The sequence below is a fragment of the Ambystoma mexicanum genome, chromosome 1q, assembly GCF_040938575.1.
Source record: "Ambystoma mexicanum isolate Mex_15411 chromosome 1q, UKY_AmexF1_1, whole genome shotgun sequence".
NCBI classification, from domain to species: Eukaryota; Metazoa; Chordata; class Amphibia; order Caudata; family Ambystomatidae; genus Ambystoma; species Ambystoma mexicanum.
Window position 1 is genome coordinate 1,340,865,404 of NC_090922.1, and position 20,413 is coordinate 1,340,885,816.

Genomic DNA, 20,413 nt, shown 5'->3' on the forward strand with positions numbered 1-20,413 from the left:
CTGATTCAGCAGCACGTATTGGGGAGCAGGGGACAGTTTCAGGAGCTAATACAGTAGCAATTATAGGGAATTATTTTTAACTATCAATAGTTTCCTTTTAGTTTGAGGTGCCGGTTCTAATTCTATGGGTTTTGCGGACCGGGTGGGGATAACATCTAAAAAATTACATTAGCAGCCGAAGGGGAAAGCAAGAGAGAGAGCCATTTTCGGAAAGTGGGGCCTGGGCGTAGTAAACAGCAACTATTCAGCAGAATCTACACTGAAATGCAGCGTTATTGTACTCCTCCACGCCTTGTTTCACATCTAGACAAACCAGCAGCCAAAGTGTGTGAGCCAATTAAACTTGCCTCAAGTGCGATCTTCATAAGCTGCACAGCGACTTCGGCAGTAAAGATGAGTTCCGCCCTCAGTTGAATCCCAGTGAACCAGCGGGGTTCAGCTCCTTGTTCTCTGTTAACTCCCTGTGAGGGCAGAATCCCACGCTCTCACTTCCCGCGGCCCCACCCTGGCAGGGGATTGCAGAAGGATTTGTTTGTTTTATTGATTTATATGGCGAACCAAACCCGTAGGAATCTGGGCGCTTTTACATAGACTTGCAAGTATACTTTCAACATGAGTTACAGTTAACAATATTTAGGGTGAGTTACAAAAATGTACTAAGAGTTACAGAATTTACAATGAATTACAATATATGCAATTGATTAAACTTAATAAAGCAAAGGGTATATACATTCAGAACAGGTGCAACTGAAAGTACATTGAGCATACAATAGCTGTCGGTGACAGTGATTACTATGTAAAGGGGCAAATCACCCAGCTAGGGCAATTGTCAGTTGTCATTGGCTACAAGCAAGTTAATAGTGTCTCGCCTAAAGCTGTGAAGAGGTTGGTCAGCTCTCAGGGAGAGAGGGAGGGCATTCCAGACTTGCACTGCCATGACAGGGAAACTACTCTTCTCCACCCCCCCCCCTTATTTTTATTTTTAGTTTGAATATAGGAACGACCAGACGGAATTAATTAATTGTCCTTCTGGTTGTGAGGTACATTTTTTGATGATTCTCTCAGATAGCGAGGAGCCACTTAATTGAGACATTTATGAGGGTATCCAGTCATTGCATCTAAAACAAAGCATCGACAAACCATACCTTTGGGGGAAAAAAGCATCGAAAAAAAAACATAGAATGGATTTTTTTCAATGTTAAAGGGCTTAGTTTAGTAAAAATGTGTTTTTAAACTAAAATGCATTTAAGTTTTTTTTTTAATTTTTTTTTTTAGATGCTTTGGTGTCAATGCTATGGTTTGTCGACGCTTTGACTGGTTTGACTTTGACTGTCGATGCGATCACTAGCAACCATTTATGAGTTAATGAGACAGTTTTCAGCATGATTTTGTCCTTGGTGGTAAGCCATTTGTTCTGTCTCCTCATTTCTGAAATGTGCACTCCTTGGTATGCCTAGAGCTGTTCCGAGCCCATTATTTTGAAGGATTTGGATTTTGTTAACAATGTACTTGCTCGCACCCAGGTACAGTACATTACAATAATCCAATTCGGAGAGGATGAGTGCTATAGCTAGGATCGTGCAACTTTCTTTGGAAAGAAAGGGTTTGCAAGCTCTGATCAATGTACAAGTATTTGATGTGGAGGAGGCCATGGCATTGACTTGCTTACTTAGTGTAAGGGTTGAGTCAAGTTAAAAACCTAAGGTTTTTACTTCTTTAGCCACTTCAATGTTGTTCCCATTGATATTGAAGGCAGTGTATTTAGTACTAAGTTTGTTAAAGTTGGCTGTGGTACTGAGTATCAGGAGTACGGTTTCATCGTCATTCGAGCACAGGCCGTGTGGCCATCCATGCCTGAATGATTAAGTACATTTTATTCACTAATGCCAGGTCCTCGTACTCTTCAGTAAGCATAATGAGGATCTGGGTGTCATCTGCATAGTTCGTGTAGGTGACGCTCATATGGTCCAAGTCGTTGAATAAAGGCTTTGTGAATATATTATACAAGGTTGGTGAGACACAAGAACCTTGTGGCACACCACAGGTTATTGAGATAGGGTCAGCAGCCGCTAAAGGCGAGAAGACTCTCGTAGTCCTGTTGTTCAAAAAGGACTTAATCCAGGTAATGGCATCCTGTGAAAAGTGAGCCGCTGAGGCAAGGTGTGTACAAGTACTTTGTGATCCACCAAATCGAAGGCGGCAGAAAGATCAAGGAGGAGTAGCAAGACAATTTTTCCTTTAGCTTTAAGCTCCTTGATCTGCATTTTTAGGTCTATTAGTGCCTTTTCAGTACTGTGTTGTGGCCTGAAGCCAGATTGGCGACCTCCTAGGAGGCGATTAGTTTCTAAGTACTCCTGGATCTGAATGTAGGCCACCTTGTCTAGTATCTCGAGAAGGAACGGTAGGTACATTGGTGATCGGCCTGCAGTTAGTAGCGATGGTAGGGTCCAAAGATTGTTTATTTTAGGAGGGACAACATCCATGACTCCTTTAAGTTACTAGGGACAGTGCCAGAAGAGAACGAAGCGTTAATTAATTTGAAGATAAAAGGCACCAAGTCTCTGGCGGCATCTTTAATAATCTGAGCTAGGCAATGGTCTCCTTGACACCTTGAAGGTTTGAGGGAGGCAATGATTTTGTCATGACCCTTGCCCTTGGCCCTTACTGGCAAGTCAGCCTTCCAGTTAGGGCCAGGTCAAAGGCCTTTAAACCTCATACAAGACTCTCGGAGTCAGTCCTGGCGCCTTTGGTGCCGCTCATAACTATCCTGAAGACCAACATTAGAATGGGACTATTTACTTGGGACTATTTAACTTGGGGCGGGGGGGGTTTCAGCCAACATGGAGGCACACACATAGCCCAGTTACAAGGAACTGAGCTATGTGGTCTAGTCTTTTGGGGGTGGCAGGCCTGGGACTACTTTACCTGGACTACTTTGGGTGTGGCAGGCGTGGGACTATTTTACCTGGACCACTTTACCTGAGACTATTTAAACCGCACCCAAACAGCAGGACATGCTTTGCGTTATTCTGCTGTCGGCAGCATAACGCTCACCGTGTCCAGTTCTTTGATGCCAGTTTACCTGAAACCAAGGACCTGCGGAGAGAAAGAACACTACGAAACTTACCTGGAACAGTATCCTGTCTTCAATCCATCACCAACTTCATTTCCACTCACCTGGAAGGTACGAACTCCATCATCCGGCACCACATGCATCCTGGAATAGCATATCCTGGAAAGAGGAGAAAGAAAGACTGCATTAGTAAGCGTTTACTCATGTTTCCTCCCGAATGAAGAAAGCCACTTCCTGGGTGGTCAGTATCATTGCTGGAACATTACAGTGCTCGGCGAGGAACATCGCAACCTGCAAGGAGAGAAAAGTCACAGGTTAGCAATATAATAGGCGAAACAGCGCCGCGCATCGCGCATTACTCACCGGACAGCATCGCGCACACCGCGCTTTCGCCTACCGGCCCATGCTCCTCTTCAAACTGCATGACAACACCAAAATACTTTTCCATATCTAAAAGGAAAGAAGCAAGACATTATTATTCGAACTAAGAGGAACATAAGAACTGCATATAAAGACTGTAAAGCAGCAAACCTACAGAGTCGCAGCAGGCCTGGATTCCCACAGGGGGGCTTGCACCAGTGAAGTAACTTGGTCGCTGCTCGCCCCCCACATCTACGCGCCCATGGCACGAGGAGCAGGACGGAGAATCCACCTTTTACAATATTAAGGTGAGGAGAGGGCCCAAGGGGGTGGAAGAAGTTGAAGCCAAGGGAGGTGCGAAAACATAGACAATCTGGTATTGAATCCAGCTCTCCTATATTGCAGACCCATCTTTAACCAGAGGCCTTACCAAGGGACCGGGACAGGGTTCGAAAGTGCAAATCATCCAACCAGGGCTGGGTGGCGTCCCCGTGGATACCAGGTGAGCGTAACAGATTTGTTCTACCTCATGGATGGAAACATGTGCGAATCTGAAGCGATGAGGTTTATTTGAGGGAGTTTTGGTTGTGGCGTGCTGGCCTATGTAAGGTAAGTTAGATCTTTTATCTATAATCTTCTGGAGGAGGGAGATATTATTTGCAAGGGCATTGTGGATGCTAGTGCACCACTGTTTGTCTTTCAGGCAGTCATCTGTCTGAGGTATAGGAGGTTCCATTTCTTTTAAAATAGTGAAAAGTTCCTTATTGCTTGAAATAGCTTTGTTGGTCCTATCATTATAGGTTTCTTGTTTGGCACGTATTATTTCTTTTTTATAGGTGGCAGCTTTATTGATCAGGTTTGTTTTACTTTCCTCAGTAGGTAAGTGTCTCCAGAGGACTTCTAATATTCTTTTTTCCGCCTTCAAGGATTTTAGTTGGGGAGTGAACAATGAGTTCAAGTGAGCTCTAGGTTAACTTTTCCGCATATTGAGAGGGGCGATTGCATCTAATGCTTTAGTCATAGTAGCGTTGTAGACATCTACTAGGATGTCAGGATTAGAAGAGTCTGGCAGTGCGTTAAGGGTGGGGGTTATGAGTGGTATAAACCTGTCCACCGTGATATTCCTTTTGTTCCTCGTAAGGAGTGGGGGTGCTATTAGATTGACCTTGGTCGTAGGAATATTAGCTAAGAGGGTGAAGGAAAGAAGGAAGTGGTCTGTCGTGTTTGTGGAGTAATAGAGGTAATTGAAGCTTCACAGTTGAAGTCTGCCACTGAATCTAAGGTTCTACCTTTGTCATGGGTAGCCTGGGTCACTCTTTGGTTGAATCCCAGTTTGGTGAGCACAGTAAATATTGCTGAGGCATGCTGGTTGTTGGTGTCATTGAAACCCAAGTTAAGATCCCCCTGAGCAATAATATTTGGGAGGAGGTTTTAGTGTTATCAGGTGGTATTATGAATGGCTTCAAGTTAACCGATTGGTCCTGGTGGTCTGTAAATTAAGTGGGCTGCTAGGTGTTAGGTCATTTAACTGAGTAATTCACAGGAGTTGACAGCTGGTGAAGAGGCTATTCTCATAGTTAAGTTGGACTTGGCAATGAGGGCAATCCCTCCGCCTCTGGAATCTGCTCTGTCTGCTCTTAAGATATTGTAATTCTCAGGTACTGCAAGTATAAGGGCAGGGCCTGCAGGTGCATGTCGCCAAGACTCAGTAATTGCTAGGAAGTCAAGGTTATCCGCCGTGATCAAGTCCGCTATCTGAGTAGCATGTGCCACCAATGATCTAGCGCTGATTAGGACACCCTTGATGTTGAGGTAGTTGGTAATGGTTGGGGAGGCAGTTTGGTCAGACTTGTTTTATTATTAGCGCTTGGAGTGGTGACTATGGTATTACTTTTTTTTCTACCATTAGTTTTGGTATTATGATTGTTCCCCATATTAGGAATACCGGTATATTTGCCCTGACCTGATTTGTTATTGGAGCTTTGATTAGTGTCTGTGGCATTATTGTTCGTTGTGTCATTCATTTTGGTATTATGATTGTTAGCCGTATTAAGTGGAGCTGTTTTACCTTGAGAGTTGATCCGTGGTTCATGGAGTTTGGATAATCTAGCGCAAAGTTTATTATTTCTGACTATAGTAGAACAGGGTATATTTGTCTTGCTAAAGAGGCCGTTAATATTAGGAGTAGTGGGTGGCTGGTAATTAAGGCCCATGCACTGGTGTATTGTGATAGAGTAGGATTGGTGTCTAAGATCAGTGTAGGTAGGTATCTGGTAGGTTTAATCGATGACAGTTGATTGCCAATTTTATGCCGTGGCAGGAATGTAGTAGGTTTCATTTCTAGTAACGGGAGGGTTTTATTTGCCATGGTGCTATACTGGTAATCAAGGTAGTTGGAGCCTATTATTTTAGTCAGTAAACTTATAGCTAGTAGGGCACATAGTAGTTTTAGCAACTGGTAGGCTTTAACGCACATAGTGTTAGTGATTTGCTGCAGTGATTGACAAGACACTGTAATTTTTTAAAGACCATTTTAAGTGTACCGGGGCTACAGCGACACATAGTTAGTAATACTAGGCGCTGAGTGGGTTGACGGAACAATAGCATTACACTCACGCTGTACAAATGCAGAACTAGCTGGATATATTAGCGATTTGCAGGTTAAAAATGATCACAGTACGTTCAGCATTGCAGCATTAATCACACAGCGGATCGCATGATAATGACATAACACAATAGTCTTAATGGGGTAGATGTGCAGCTCGAAGGCGCTAGCAAGTTATAATGGGCTAGTCGTAGAAACTTAGAAATACAGAAGTCTAAAGTGGGCTAAGAGGCACTAAGCAAGCACAGTAAGTTACGTATTGCAATATAGAACAACCACTAAACCATTAGGCAGACAGAGGTCAGTGGGTGAAACAATGCAATATGGAATGATCACTAAACAAAACAATATGGGGCAATCACTGAACCGTGAGGCACGAGGTCAGGTAAGACAATACAGTATACGTGATCAATGAACAGTGCAATATGGGGAAATCACTAAAGCATAGGGCACAAAGGTCAGTAAGTAAAGTGTTAGGCAGAAACCTGTGCAGTTCCCTTAGGGACCACTGCAAAAGGCTTAGGACTACAGGTGTTGGCAGTAAACCCAATTGGTAACAGTCTGCACCACCAAGATTTACCTGGTAGCTGTGGCTGAGCAGTCGGACTTCTCTCAAGAAGAGTTAGGCAGTATATGGAGTATACACATTAGGTACCAAAATACAGTAGAACAAGCAAACACTGACCAGAGCTTTGGTATAAAAGTATATAATTATTTATTTAAAAACACCCTTATAAAAATACACTAACACTAATATGGCAAGCAAGTTCAAACAGTCACTATCAATATATATGCATCCCTGAATACTTAAACAAGTCTTAGTTAAAAAAAAAAACAAGTCTTAGTTAAAACACCACTTATTTGCAGACAGAGGTGAGCGCTTAACCTAAGATGGCACTCCAATAAGTTAATTAAAAAGGGAAGGGAAAAGGCAGAATTAGGAAAGCTAAGAGTCTTTGCAGATAGTTCAAAAAGAGTTGGATCAGTTCAGAAACTGTTAGTTAACAGGTCCCAGGTCACCCAAGGATAGAGAGTCAAGGATTTACGGGACACCTTGAACAGTCTGTTGCAAGGGAGGCCAGGCGGGACTCAGTACCTGAAATGGTGAGGAAGCTCCAGCGAGGGCAGTTGTTCCTGGCAGCGGGTGCAAGTCGATCCTTCGTCCAGGGGAAGAGAAGATCTCGAGGTGGAGGAAAGCTGGGGGTTGTTGCACTGCCAGTTTCCCGGTTAAAGGTACTACCCTTTTATTTGCGGTAGTGGTGAAGCGTGGCTATCCGGCCGCCTGCTTGGCACGGGCGATTCGACCATGAGACGATCCAGGAAGGCGAAAAGAGGGCGAACTGGTTAACCCCACCAGTTCAAAGGAAGAAGACACTCCAGGATGAAGATATTCTCTGTCGTCGGGAAGTGGTGTCGTCATTGCAGGTCGGCTCAGCTTCTCCCTCTTCGGATTCTTTAGGCCCTGTGGCGACTTCTCAAGTTCCAGTCCCCAAAGCCCTGCTTTTATGCGGAAAACCCCCATTCATCAGTCCTAGCTGTCACTCAAACATGCTAAGTGGTGAGCCGGGCGGCTCACCACTGGGCCAATCACACAAGAGTGCGACTTGAGTTGCCGAGGCAACTCAGTCCAGGGTGCCTAAACCCCCCTCCCACACATCCTGTAGACCCAGACAGAGTGGCACCACTTTTGGAGGCTTCTGTGCAGATGCCCGCCAAAAAGTGGAACAAAGGGCTCGACTTGTGTTGGAGTTACAGAGGCGAATATAAACACCATTTTAAAACCGAGTCCTGGCAAAAAGACCCAACCGGGGAATAAATATTAAATAAATAACCCGGCTGTATCTTAAACATTGCACCAAAAAAGTGGTGCGCTTAAAATGAATGGGAAAATCCCATAGGAAATATTCCGGTGGAATATTTCGCGTGGTAACCACTGCCACCAGCCTGAAACTCGACGAGGGGGGGACTGTACAGTGCCCCTTCGAAAAACAGACCCAGGGGCAATATAACTACCCCTACCAGTACTTCCACAATATGATGTTTTGTACTGGTTCTGTTCCCAATTTAAGACTAGTAAAGTCAATGGTGAGTTTACATGCCCTGGGAGAGAGTAGTCAGTCCCAGGGTATGGAGTCTATGGTTGGGGGTCACTATGACACCCCTGTGTTACTGCACTGAGGGTGCTGTGTAACACACTTACCAAAATCACATGAAAGCCTATGGAGTAAAAGACCCCATAGCCCATAAAACTTATTACAAAGTCAAAGGATATCTCAAATCATGTCTAAGAGTGGGAGAAAACGAGTCTCACTCTCAGCAGGAGAAAAAAATAAACCCCAAAAATCCAGCAAACCTGCTGGGGGACTCACTAGGTTTGGGAAATTAGCCTATACAGAGAATTCTCCCTAACATAAAGCAATGCAATATGGATGATCGCTAAACAATGCAATGTAGGACAATCCCTAAACCTTAAGGCATGTGGTCAGTGGGTAGGACAATGCGATATGATTACTAAGTAAACACAATTAGGGGAGATCACAAAACAATGTCAGTAGGTAAGACAATGTGGAGTGGTCACTAAACACTGCAGTATACGGCACTCACTAAATCATGAGTGTGGCAGTCTGGTGTGGCTGTAGAAAGCCTGCCGAGGGGGGGGGTCAGGGACCAGAGAAGGCACTATTGCAACCAGAGCAAACTTATTTATCCCTAGCTAGTGATCAATGAGTGGTAACTCAGAAAACGGGATTAAGTCCATACCATATAGTTCGATGAAGGCGTTCTGCGTCGTGGTTGTAATGGGGCGGCACTCAGTGGCAGTGCTCGGTTTGAGGGTGTAAGGACAGTGACAGTAGCAGTGGGCCTTGGTGAACAGCTGGTGGATTGTGGCAAGTGGAGCAGTATGTTTGGCCGGCAGCCACGATCGGCCTGAACAGGCACAGACAGGCTGGACCCTTGTTGGCTGCCCTTAGTGTTTGGCGCGGCTCACGCCTTCCTGTGACCACGCGTCACAGTAGTAGAGCCCACTGGCCAATCAGCAGCAGTGCACGTTGCATAGCAACTCATAAACCAAAGCACGGCCGCCATTTTCTGCTTCCTCCTCGTGGCGTGCATGCAAGAAACAATGTCATAAGGGTGGTGGGTGCTGCATGTGGGCAAGTAGGTATGAGGAATACTCAGGCAGCAGAATGTCGGCACAGATAAGCAGCCGGATGCGAAAGATCATGCTTACCTGTAATGAATGAATCGGAGGTGTACGTTGCAGTCGGCGCTGGTCTCATCTCTGGCAAAGCAGCAGCTGCTACAGGGGGCTCCTGCCCTCCACGACATATGACGGCAAATTTGTGCTGGTGGGCAGGCCCTCCTGCCAAATCAGGTCTTGCAGGGCTCTTATGATGCAGGGTCCTCCCTGCGAGCGCAAACTGCTGCGCCCTTATCCCCCAGGCTACATGCCTAATGACACCGGGGAGGTGGGTCTTTGCACAGTCTTAGAAGAAGCAAAGGCCATGCGGAGAGGCCTCTTGATCAGGAGAGGGTCACACAGGAAAAGGGAGAGAAGTCTCTTGGATGACAAGCTGCAGGGTGAAATAGTGTGCCTCAAGGGTTCTCTGCTAAGAGACAGTGCGTCGGGCGAAGAAGCAGGAGCTCAAAGAGCTGAGGCTAGGGGAATGTGAGGCAAAGGTTCTATGAGTCCTGGGAGTAGGTGGCTTCCATGCCTATTGGAAAGGTTGCGGGCGCAGAGGGCTGATGGGTGGATGAGGGAGGTCGACTGCTCGAGAGAGTGCTCTCTAAGGACCCTGGGGAGATATTGCTGGGCTTTGCATCTTTCTACGAGTACGTTTACACAACTTAGGGGGAGGTTGCAGGGGACGAGGTGGCAGACTATCTAAATGGGCTCCCATTGTCAGTGGAAATGTAAGCTGGGCTTGATGTACCGGTCATGCAGGAAGAAGTATCATTTGCGATCCAGAGGCTCCCGAGGGGGAGTGGGGGGGAAGGCTCCGGGGAGGACTGTTTTACTGTAGCAATTTATAAAAATAAATTGCAGCTCAGCTCTGCCCTTTCCTGGCAAGATAGTAATTCTCAGTTTCTACACACGGATGCGGCGCTCAACCTCATGGTGTGGGCCAAGGACAAGTGGGGTGCCCATCCCTGCTGCTGTTGGATTGCGAAAAGGGTAGCCTGTGACTTCATGTACGCAACGCTCTGGAAGTTTGAGGTTGGAGAAGGGATTTTAGGAGGTGTCTGGGATTCGAATGCACAGGCTTTTCTGAACCGGGAGCTCTGACTCGTTCCCCTTATCTCTGGGGACAAGAGAGGGCTGCCCCCCCCCCTCCCAATGTTTGCCCTTTCATTGGAACAGTTGGTGGAATTCATCAGGTGGGATTAGCGGGTGGAAGGCATACAGGAGGGGAGCTGGGGATGTATGCTTGTGACATCCTGCTGCACTTCACAAACCCCCGGAGCTTGGTGCCGGCAGCAATGGAGTTTATCAGAGAGTATGGGAGATACTCTAGCTTTAGGATTAATCGGAAGAAGTCCAACCTGTTCCTGTTTAGGTTGCAGGCACTGAGGGAGCTGGAAGTAACAAATACGTAAGTACTTCTTGCACTACCTGGGTTCAATATGACAAAATCCCTTGAGGAGTTAGTGGAGGCAAAATATCCCCCCCACGCCCCCCCAATCCCCCTTCTAGTGGCCCTCTACGGTGACGTGGACAGGTAGGGTAAGCTGACAGCCTCCTGGATGGGGAGGCTTAATGTAATTAGGATGGCCATACTGCAGAGAGTTCTTTACCACATGCTTCCAGTTAAGGTTCCAGCGAGAACGATCTTGAGCATAGGCTGCTGTTACCTCTGACAGAGCAGGAGGCGGAGAATAGCAAATCACACTCTGGTCCTGCCAAAAGAGTCGAGAGTGTCGGGCTGCCAGATCTGGAGAGGTACTATAGGGCAGCACAGCTGTGGGAAATCGTACCGCATCTTAGGGTGGATTCCCCAAAAGTAGTGGCTGGCTCTGGAAAAACATTGCCTGCGCCCAGTTGAGTGGCTGGGTGCCGCGTGAGACCAGACCTGCCACAGGGCTAGGGATCACAGTGTGTTATCAGTATTGTGGGATATATGGCAGCCCAGGGCCGCGATGAAAGGAGTCACAACATGGCCCTCCCCACTCATTCACCTGTGGGCCCTGTCAGTGTGGGATGAAATCCCGGAGCCGAATAGATTTCAAGGGTGGTACGAGGCTGGGCTGGAGAGAGTGGGTCAGCTGTAGTCCAAGGGAAAGTTCCTCTCGCCACAGGAATTGGGGGCAGCCTTGGGGCTCACAAATCTTTTGGTCTTCCTCTACCTAAAGCTGCGGGGGGGTTCTGACTGGTGAGAGATGGCAGGAGAAGGAGCAAGGGGAGCGTTCTCAGGTGGAAGCTGCGTTTGATCGCAGCACAGGCAGAAGGGGGTTGACCTCGGCCTTGTACAAAGCTTAATGGGCTGCCAGGGGTGGAAACACAAGTTGAAGGATGAGCCGAAATGTGTAAGGGAAGGCCAGTGGGAGGGGATGTGTTGTGGCCAACAGGCCACTTACTGGCATATGTGGTGGGCCTGTGATAAGGTCCAGGCTCACTGGGGGCGGGAGGGGGCGATTCATTGGGTGGAAGGTGTCTGTTGGCCCTTAGACTATTTGGGTTAACCAGGACGAGGGACGACGGACGACGGAAGGCTTTGTGGCATCTGCCTCACTTCTTGCTTCTAGCTTCCATGGCGTGCCCCACGCAAAAGGAATGGGCAAATAAAATGGAGGACCTCTACATGATGGAGAACTTCACTGTCTCCCTGAAAGAAAGCGGGCGCACCAGGGAGGGTGAATGGTCGGCCTTCTTGCGGAAATACAAATGATTGTGCCCGAGGGGCTGTGGACAGATGACAGTGTGATTAAGGGAGGTGGGGGCCAGATAGAACTCTTGGTGTGGCGCCTCTTCGGGGTGTAGTGGATAACGTACATGGATTCTGGGAAATAGACCAGTCAAGGTTTGTTTTTCTGGTTGGACTTTGATGCTGGTCTGCTGGGTGGGAGGAGGGTTTTGTCATTGGGTGGTGAAGGGGCTGGGGTACACTTGGTGCGTCCTGTTTTGTAACATGTTGTATTTCCTGATGAAAAGTGTTGGTTAGTTGACTTGTATCAAGAAAAAGCTTCAAAAAAAATAATTAAAAAAAAGGTTTTAGCTAATTATAGGTGTAAGATGGCATGCTAGATGGACAAAAAGTAACACAAAGCAATCTCCCCTCTGTCCACTGCAACCCTCCTGGCGTTTCCTGAAAGTATTGTTCATAAATGTTAAATATATCCGATGGGTAGATCACTTTATTTCTCTTGATTTTATTCTCAGGTTATTGCTGATGCTTTGAATCGCCTCACTCCCAACAAGGCAAACCTTCTCCTGCTGTCTCCTGAAAATGAGGGAAAGTGTCACTTAAAGGAAAAATGGTTTGGGACTCAATATGACATAGAAGGTGAAGTAATCTGCTCCTAACTAGTGTTGGGTCAGAAATCCATTTTGAGCTGTTTTCAATCATTTCTCTTATCCCTAACCACCCCTCCCCCCCCCCCCCCCCCCCCCAACCATCCTTGTATTTTTGCTGACTTTGGTATCCTTACTGGAGAATGTCAATAATGTTTAACTGAACGATACAAAGGGAACCATCCTTTTCAGTGAATTAGCAATGTTAAAAACTATGTTTGCTACAAATGTATAGAGAGCACTGAAGTGGAAAATGCCCCTGGCACCAGGGCATAAATACATGATAAACACAAAGGTGAACCTAGAGATACCCTGTACGTACTATATGCTCACCTTTACATCACTAAATGATTTCAAATGTTTTTTTTAACGAATTCCACCACAAATATATGCGGGGGGTTGGGTTAGGGTAATTGAGGCATGGAGTTTTTCGGGGGTGGGGGGATGGCCATTGTGGTAAGGCCCATGCCCACGGAGACACGCTGAGGGGAAAGAACGTGTGCGCGCACTTAGGACGCCGATATATCTTACACACAGCATTAGTATAAATCAAGTCCGAAGATAGGATTGCATTCTCCAACAGATTTCACATCCTGATAGATATTCATCCAGAGTCAGATGCTCGGAAATCGTAGTACTGCTCGACAGTGTATTGACTCCCCCATGTATTTAGCCGGGCCACTCTTCGAATACGGACGTGATGTCAATCACCGCACTGAATGGATGCACAAGGCCCCCTTATCTCAGTTCTTTCATTGTTCATGCTCAGCAGGCTACTTGATACACACTCTCTAATCTGTACTACGGCAGTATTTTGGGGCCTAAACCGTCCGCCAGTATTTTGGGGCCTAAACCGTCCGGTTTCAAACACTGCAAGGTCTGCAAATCCAAAATGACCCTCGCAGATCAGCATACTAGTTGTGTGTGATGTCTCGGTGTTGGGCCGGATACAGAGCAATGTGTTATTTTCTAGCTATGAACCCAAGGGGGATGAAGGAACGCTCCGTAAAACTGGTGCTCGGTAGACAAGTTGAAATCCCTGGTGAAGTCGGTCTCAAAGGCCTCAGAGCACAAGACTGCTAAGCCTACCCCTGAGAAATGTTGAGAGGAAAGGCATCCCAAGAAGTACAAGAAGCGCTTGCATTCACGTAGCGTGTCGCTCCACTGTTCATCCTCATCACACAAAAAGAATCCCTGGCACAGACGCGATTCCGATTATTGCAACGACTAGGGTAAGTCCTACCCTCCAAAGGGTGCATCTAGAGAGTAGTGGGAGGACTTCAAAATGCAGATGATGGAGGTCTTTGAGAAGGCCTTGGCTGGTACGGCTTCAGCTTTAACGCTGCAAGTGTATTCGGCTCCAATTGCACCCAGTCTGGATGGTAGAAAACAGCCAAGGGAGGTGGAATGCTCTCGAGCGATACTCCAAAGTAGAAGTCTACTCCTGCGCCAATACCATTGGCAGCTCCCTCTGGCTGAGAAGTCCTTTGACCTGCGGAAACCCTGCAAGATTGAACCTTCATACCGGATTCAAGATGAAGCAGTTGATTTTCAGTCAGGAGGGCGTACCAATGCCTTTCTGGTTTGAACCAATGGGGGGTGTAGCCTTGGAACCATTCGACTTCCTTGATAAGGATCCAATTCTGCCTTTTACAGGTGACCTCATCAACCTCAAAGGCTGCTGCCTAGCCCACAATTCCTCCAGATAGGGATGACAAGAGGTTTGAGGTTTGGAAAAATGGTGTTCTTGGCGGGTAGCATTGCGCTTAAGTCAGTTAATGCTACTTGATCTGTAGCAACGTTTTGGCACACTTTGAGTCAGGCTTTGGCAATGGGCGCAGAGCACATTCTGTAGGCCGAGGAAAGGGAAGGCTTCCTCAACATTGTGCAGGATCGCAAGGATGCTATGTGCCAGTCTCTGCAAACTGGTTTCGATACCTCAGATTGTGACATCCGTGCAATGGCGCAGAGTGCTGTAACCAGAAGTACTCCTACATCCCTTCCCCTTTCTCCCATAATGTAGGTGCGTCCCTCGCGAGGGACGGGAGACGGAATCTTTTTCACCAGACAATTCATCTTCCCCTTTTAAATTTAGAGGCGTGCGGGGGCGTGGCCCTGGGAGCATGCGCTCCCTTGACTCCACCCACCGGCGCCACTCCCCAGTCCTTTTTTCCACCTCGACGGGAACGGACTGCTTTCACCAGCGCTCCTGGGTTAGGCCTCCGGCCTAGTAATTCCGCGTGCTCCTCCCCAGAGAAATTTTTCTGGTCTTTAATCAGATAACTCTCCTCTGGCGACGCACTCCTCGACGCATGATCTGGCATTTATAACGCGCCTATACACATGTCGATGTCAGGGGGCTTCAGCTGGTGTCCAGCGTGCGAGGGGCTCTTTCCTACGTCCGACCCCCACGCTCTGCCTTGGCCCCGACCACGGCTGGGAGGGCTGTACTGCGTGCGACAAGCTTACACCATGCGCTCTGAAGAACAGGTTAGCTCAGTGGAGGGAGCTCTTCAGAAGGTTGCCTCCAGAGGACTTAAATGAATTAGTCAATCACAAGTCCATGCCCAAGGTAGGGGCACTGTTTTCATCCGCACCCCGCAAAGGCAACGCCTTCCCCAGGAAGCGCATGAGCGGGAGGGACCTATCAGGTTCTAGTGCCAGTGCAGGTACCAAGGCTGCTTCAGCTACCGGCCCCCAGGCCGAGGGGTCACAAGATATTACCACTCACTGTGCTGAGGGACCGCAAGGTTCTATTACTAGGTTTCTGCCTGAGGGACTACACCCTAGCACCGGAAAGATGTCTGGGGGGCGCCTGTACGCAGCACTACCAGTGACACAGCCAAGGGCAATCCGCCTACCAGGTACCGTCCTGAGGTGCAGGGTAGGCCTCAAACTCCACTGCCAAGAGTCCTGAAAGAGGCCAGGCCCAGCACGGCAAGCGCCACGACACAGGCACATGGTATGCAGCTGAACAACATGGCCGCCGGGCCAGACAAAATGGCGGCTCGCCGGACACATCCCCCCCTTCGGGGATCAGGTATGGGAACAAGTTTCCAGGTGGGACTGGTCTTCACCGGGCACGTGGCCCACGGCATACCCTTCAGCTTTGCAGGACAGATACACCCCACATTCTGCAAGGTAGAGTGTGCCCAGGTCTCAGCACCCTCAGGGTTCCACGCCCATGCCAGCGCCATCAAGCACTCCACCAGCCTGTGAAGACAGGTTTTTATCAAAATTCTGCACTCTTAAGAGATCTCCGCGGATAGGCCTCATCCTCAAGGATGTGATCAAGGACATGCTCCCTCTGGGTCTGCCTCTCCACCCATGGTTCCAACACCTCTGGCTCCGATGCAGCCCCAACTGCCCACGCCAGTTTCCACTACACTGGCTCCATGCCTCCGAAAGTCTCGGCAGCTCCGGATCCTCAGCTGCCAGCTCCTAACAGTATGCCACAGCACCACGTCTTCGTCGGCCAAGGCCTTTCATGAGCGGCTCGTGGGCCTGGCTGAATACTTGGGGCTTCCACAGCCCGAGGAGGAACAACCAGAGGCAGGGGTCTTGGCGGAGGACCTCACTCTACACCCCATGGCTAAAACAGGGATTTCCATGCAAAAGGACGTGGTGGCACTTGCCAAGAAAGATGATTTAAACCTCATTCGGCACAGCCTACCAACAGGCGCCTCAATGCCAAGTTTAGGCAGATTGAGGGGGACCCCCTCTTACTGTCGTCACACCCCCAGCCACACTACTCGGTGATCGCTGCAGCTTCAATCTACTCCAAGCCACCATCGTCCTCGGCTACATCGGCCTCTGCTCTCCTGGGTAAGTAGAAGATGATCCTGGAAACATATGGAAAGAAAATCTATTCCAACGCATCCCTTCATCTTCGTCAGTCCAATGTGGACGCTATGCTCGCTGCTGGCAACCAAAGACTCTGGCGGGAAATCGCTGACTTCCTTCCGGAACTTCTGGTGCAGAGTCAGGCGCGTTTTAAGGCGGGGCTGGCGGAACCAAAGATTGTAGAGCAGTCCACGGTGGCTCACATTGAAACCTGAGGTCGTGCCACTTGCATTGCTACGGACATGAGAAGAACGGCCTGGCTACGGACGACCAAGTTAACCCAGATGTCCAGGAGTGTATACTGGACCTTCCTTTCAAGGGTGGCAACCTATTTCAGTCCACTACGGACAGGAACGTGGCAAGAAGAGCAGTTCTCAGACTGCCAAATCCTTATCCATTGTCACTAAGGCCACTCCCAAGGCATACAGCCAGACTCGCCAGCGTTCAGACAAGGGTCGGTCCTTCATAGGTTTCCGGTGCTTCCAGGAAAGACGGTCAAGGTAACCAAACAGATCCCCAAGCCAGCACTGGCGCAAGCAACACAGAGCGGCGCACAAGGGCTTTTTCCAGTCCCCCTCCTCCGTCTCCGAGGGCAAAAAGGCATGACACCTCCATATGGATCCACGAGTCTCTGATGGGGGGGCAGGCTTGCCCTTCACTCCCAACGCTGTCATTCAAGGTTCGAGGACCCCTGGATCCTCTCAGTAGTATCTACAGGCTTCAGTCTACCTATCTGTCTCCTCCCTACCCCCGTCCACTCCCACAGATTGCGGCAGCAACTCTATTGGTGGAAATTTGCTCACTCGTGGAGAGTCGGGCAGTGGAGGAAGTCGCAGCCTACCAGTGAGGTCTGGGCTTCTATTCACAGATTTTCGCCATACACAAGAAGAACCAGGTGGACCTGAGAGTTTGTGTTGGACCTTTCCACCTTGAACCTTTCCCTTCCTCTTCAAAAGTGAAAGATGGTTATCCCAATGCTTATAGCTGAGCCATTGTGCATGGGAGACTGGATGTGCTCCGTGGATCTGAAGGATGCTTACCTACACGTGCCGATCTGGCAACTCCATTGGTCCTTTCTGAGGTACAGGATCATGGGTTTTCAGTTCCAATACAAGGTTCTACCCTTTGGCCTCAATTAGGCCCCCATGGGTCTTTACAAGACTGATGAATGCGGTGGCAGCACTGCTCTGAGCCCAGGGTTATCACGTCTATCCATACGTAGACGACTGGCTTGTCAGGGCAAGGTCTCCGGAGGCAGTCCACCACACTGCCTTCCCTCTCATGAATACACTACACGAGTTGGGATTTTCTATCACTTTCAAGAAGTCCCACCTGGAGTCCATGCCAAGTGTAATGTTCCTGGGCCTCATCTGGGATACAGGTTCTGAGAGAATGTTCTCCTCAGAGGACAAGATCACAGCCATTAAGAGGCCCACAGGGCATTTTCTCAGGAGAGCGGTGACCTCGGCATGTTGGTACCAACACCTCCTAGGCATCATGGCGGCATGTCTCCTGGCAGTGTCGCATGCAAGCCTCAAAATGAGGCGATTGCTGTTGCACTTTGCAACCTCCTGGAGTCAGGTGAAGGGTTCCCAGGTGGAGCTTGGAGCCACTTCATCTCCACCAGGACCTAGTATGCTGGATCACGGAGGACAATCCGTGGATAGGCAGGCCCTTTTGTCAACTAGCACCTCTGGTTACCATCACCACAGACTCCTCCCTAAAGGGCTGAGGGGCTACCTTGGACAGCCACAGTGTCCATGGGGTATGGTCCCGTCAGGAGCAGGCGGCCAACATCAACTGGCTCGAGCTGATGGCCATCTGGCTCGCTCTCAAAGCCTTCCTCCGTATGATTAGTGGCAAGGCGATCCTCATTCAGACAGCTCCACCAGCATGTATTACATCAACAAGCAGGGTGGCACCAGGTCTCATCCCCTCTGCACTCTCTGTCAACATTTGGGAGTGGGCTCTGGTAAAGAACATGCACTTGGCAGCAATTCACCTCCTGGGGGAGTCCAACCTCGAGGCGGACTGGCTCAGCCAGCTGGGTGCGGACAACTACGAATGGCAGTTGGACGAACAAGTCCTGCAGGGGATCTTCGACAGGTGGGGTCATCATCAGGTGGATTTCTTCGCCACCTGGTCCAACAGGAGGTGCCCCCAGTTTGTGTTCTGGCAGTGACAGGGCTGGGGTTCTCTGGGCGACGCAGGCAGTTCCAGAGGAACACCATGAACGTGTATGCCTTCCATCCCACTCCCCTGGCCCAGAGGGTAATCTCACTCCCCTGGTCCACAGGGTAATCTGCAAGATCTGGGAGGCCCGCCACCTCTGTATCGTCCTGATAGCTCCGTGGTGGCCAACAAGGCTATGGTTCTCTGAACTTCTCAGCCTATCTGATCATTCAACGGTGCACCTTCCGCTGGGCCCAGCTCATCTACTCTCACAGAGAGGATGCACAGTCATCCACCCTGCCCCCCAGAAGTTGGCCCTTGCAGCGTGGTTCCTGAACAGGTCACTAGGCATCTGCATCTGTCAAAGGCTAATCTAGACATTATTCAGGGTGTTCGGAGCGATGCTACTAAGAGCCAGTACAAAGCAAGTGAACTAGGTGTTGTCACTGTACGGAATCAAGAGGTTGATCCATGGACTCACACTCGGGGGTGCAGGTAGATAGATGCTGCACCTATCTGTCGGCCATCAGAGCCTACCAGAACTCGGAGGTATTTTCATCCTCTAATCCGGTGGTTAAAAGACATTTGACAGGCCTGACTAGGCTTTACACGCCTATCAAGAAACCACACCCTGTGTGGTACCTCAACATGGTTTTGGGCGCCCTGGTGCATAAACACATACATCAGGCTAGTCACCACTAAGACAGCCCTCCTGGTGGGCCTTACATTTGCACGCAGGGTCAGTAAAATCCAGGCACTGGTGGCTTCAGAGCCTTATACTACTTTTCATAAGGGCAACGTGATGCTTGGAACGCAGCCCGCATTCTTACCTAAGGTGGTCTCCCCTTTTCACCTGAATGAGGAGATAGTGCTACCTATGTTCTTCGTGGACCCTAAGTATGAAGCTCAGAGGGTACTGCACTGTCTAGATGTCGGACATGCTCTAAAATTCTACCTGGACAGAACCAAGAACTTCAGCAAATCAGAAGCTCTTTGTCACCTTCGCGAAGGGTGGGGGGGTGTGGTCAACGCCTGGATATCAGAACGGTCCGGTCTTGCCTGTCTGATAGCACAGTGAGTAGAGCGCTCTTTGACATCTGTGCAGAGCCTGCTTACGCAGGTTTGAATCCCGGCAAGGTCAAACTCAGCATTTCATCATTCCAAGGTCGATAAATGAGCACCACACACCGTGGGTAATAAGAAGCAGCGCTCAGATGCCTGAGGGTTCGTAGCGCTATATAAATACTAAATTATCAGGCTTCTATAGCAAGGTGGATGGTTATGGCCATCAAGGAGGCGTACAAGGGGCAGCACGGACCTCTTCCAGCAAATATGCATGCCCACGCCATCAGAGCTAAGGCCATGGCGGTTGCTTTCCAGAGGCCCGTACCGTGTCAGGCCATCAGCAAGGCGGCGACTTGGGCTATACCCTCAGCCTTCTGCAAACACTACTGCTTGGATGCCAGCTCCAGGTCGGACGCAGCATTTGGTCAGGCAGTGTTAAGGAACTTATTTTCTTAAGAGGGATAACTCTCCACCCTGGGGCTCCATTCAGTTGTAATCGCCCATACAGTATGGAGGAAAGGGGACAGGACGTAGGAGTAATTATAAATTACTCACTGTAGTGACTAACATACTCCTAGTCCATAGTCCCTTTCCTCCATACGTCTCACCGTCGTCCTCCATAAACCCTTTGTCGATGCGTCAAAGGGGACTGAGGAGTGGCACCGGTGGCTGGAGTCAGAGGACTGCATGCTCCCAGGGCCGTGCCCCCACACGCATCTAAATTTAATGGGGAAGAGGATTTTTCTGGTGAAAAAGGTTCCGTCTCCCGTCCCTAGCGAGGGAC

The 20,413-nt window shown here is 49.0% G+C and overlaps 1 protein-coding gene across 1 annotated transcript in view; it reads left to right on the forward strand.

Annotated features, from left to right (window-relative positions):
• NRDC (nardilysin convertase) overlaps window positions 1–20,413 on the forward strand; it is a 1,236,039-nt gene that overhangs the window by 291,500 nt on the left and 924,126 nt on the right. Inside the window, exon 16 of the mRNA XM_069642204.1 lies at window positions 12,418–12,541. Coding sequence (XP_069498305.1) covers window positions 12,418–12,541 — 124 coding nt within the window. The remainder of the gene's footprint in view (window positions 1–12,417; window positions 12,542–20,413) is intronic.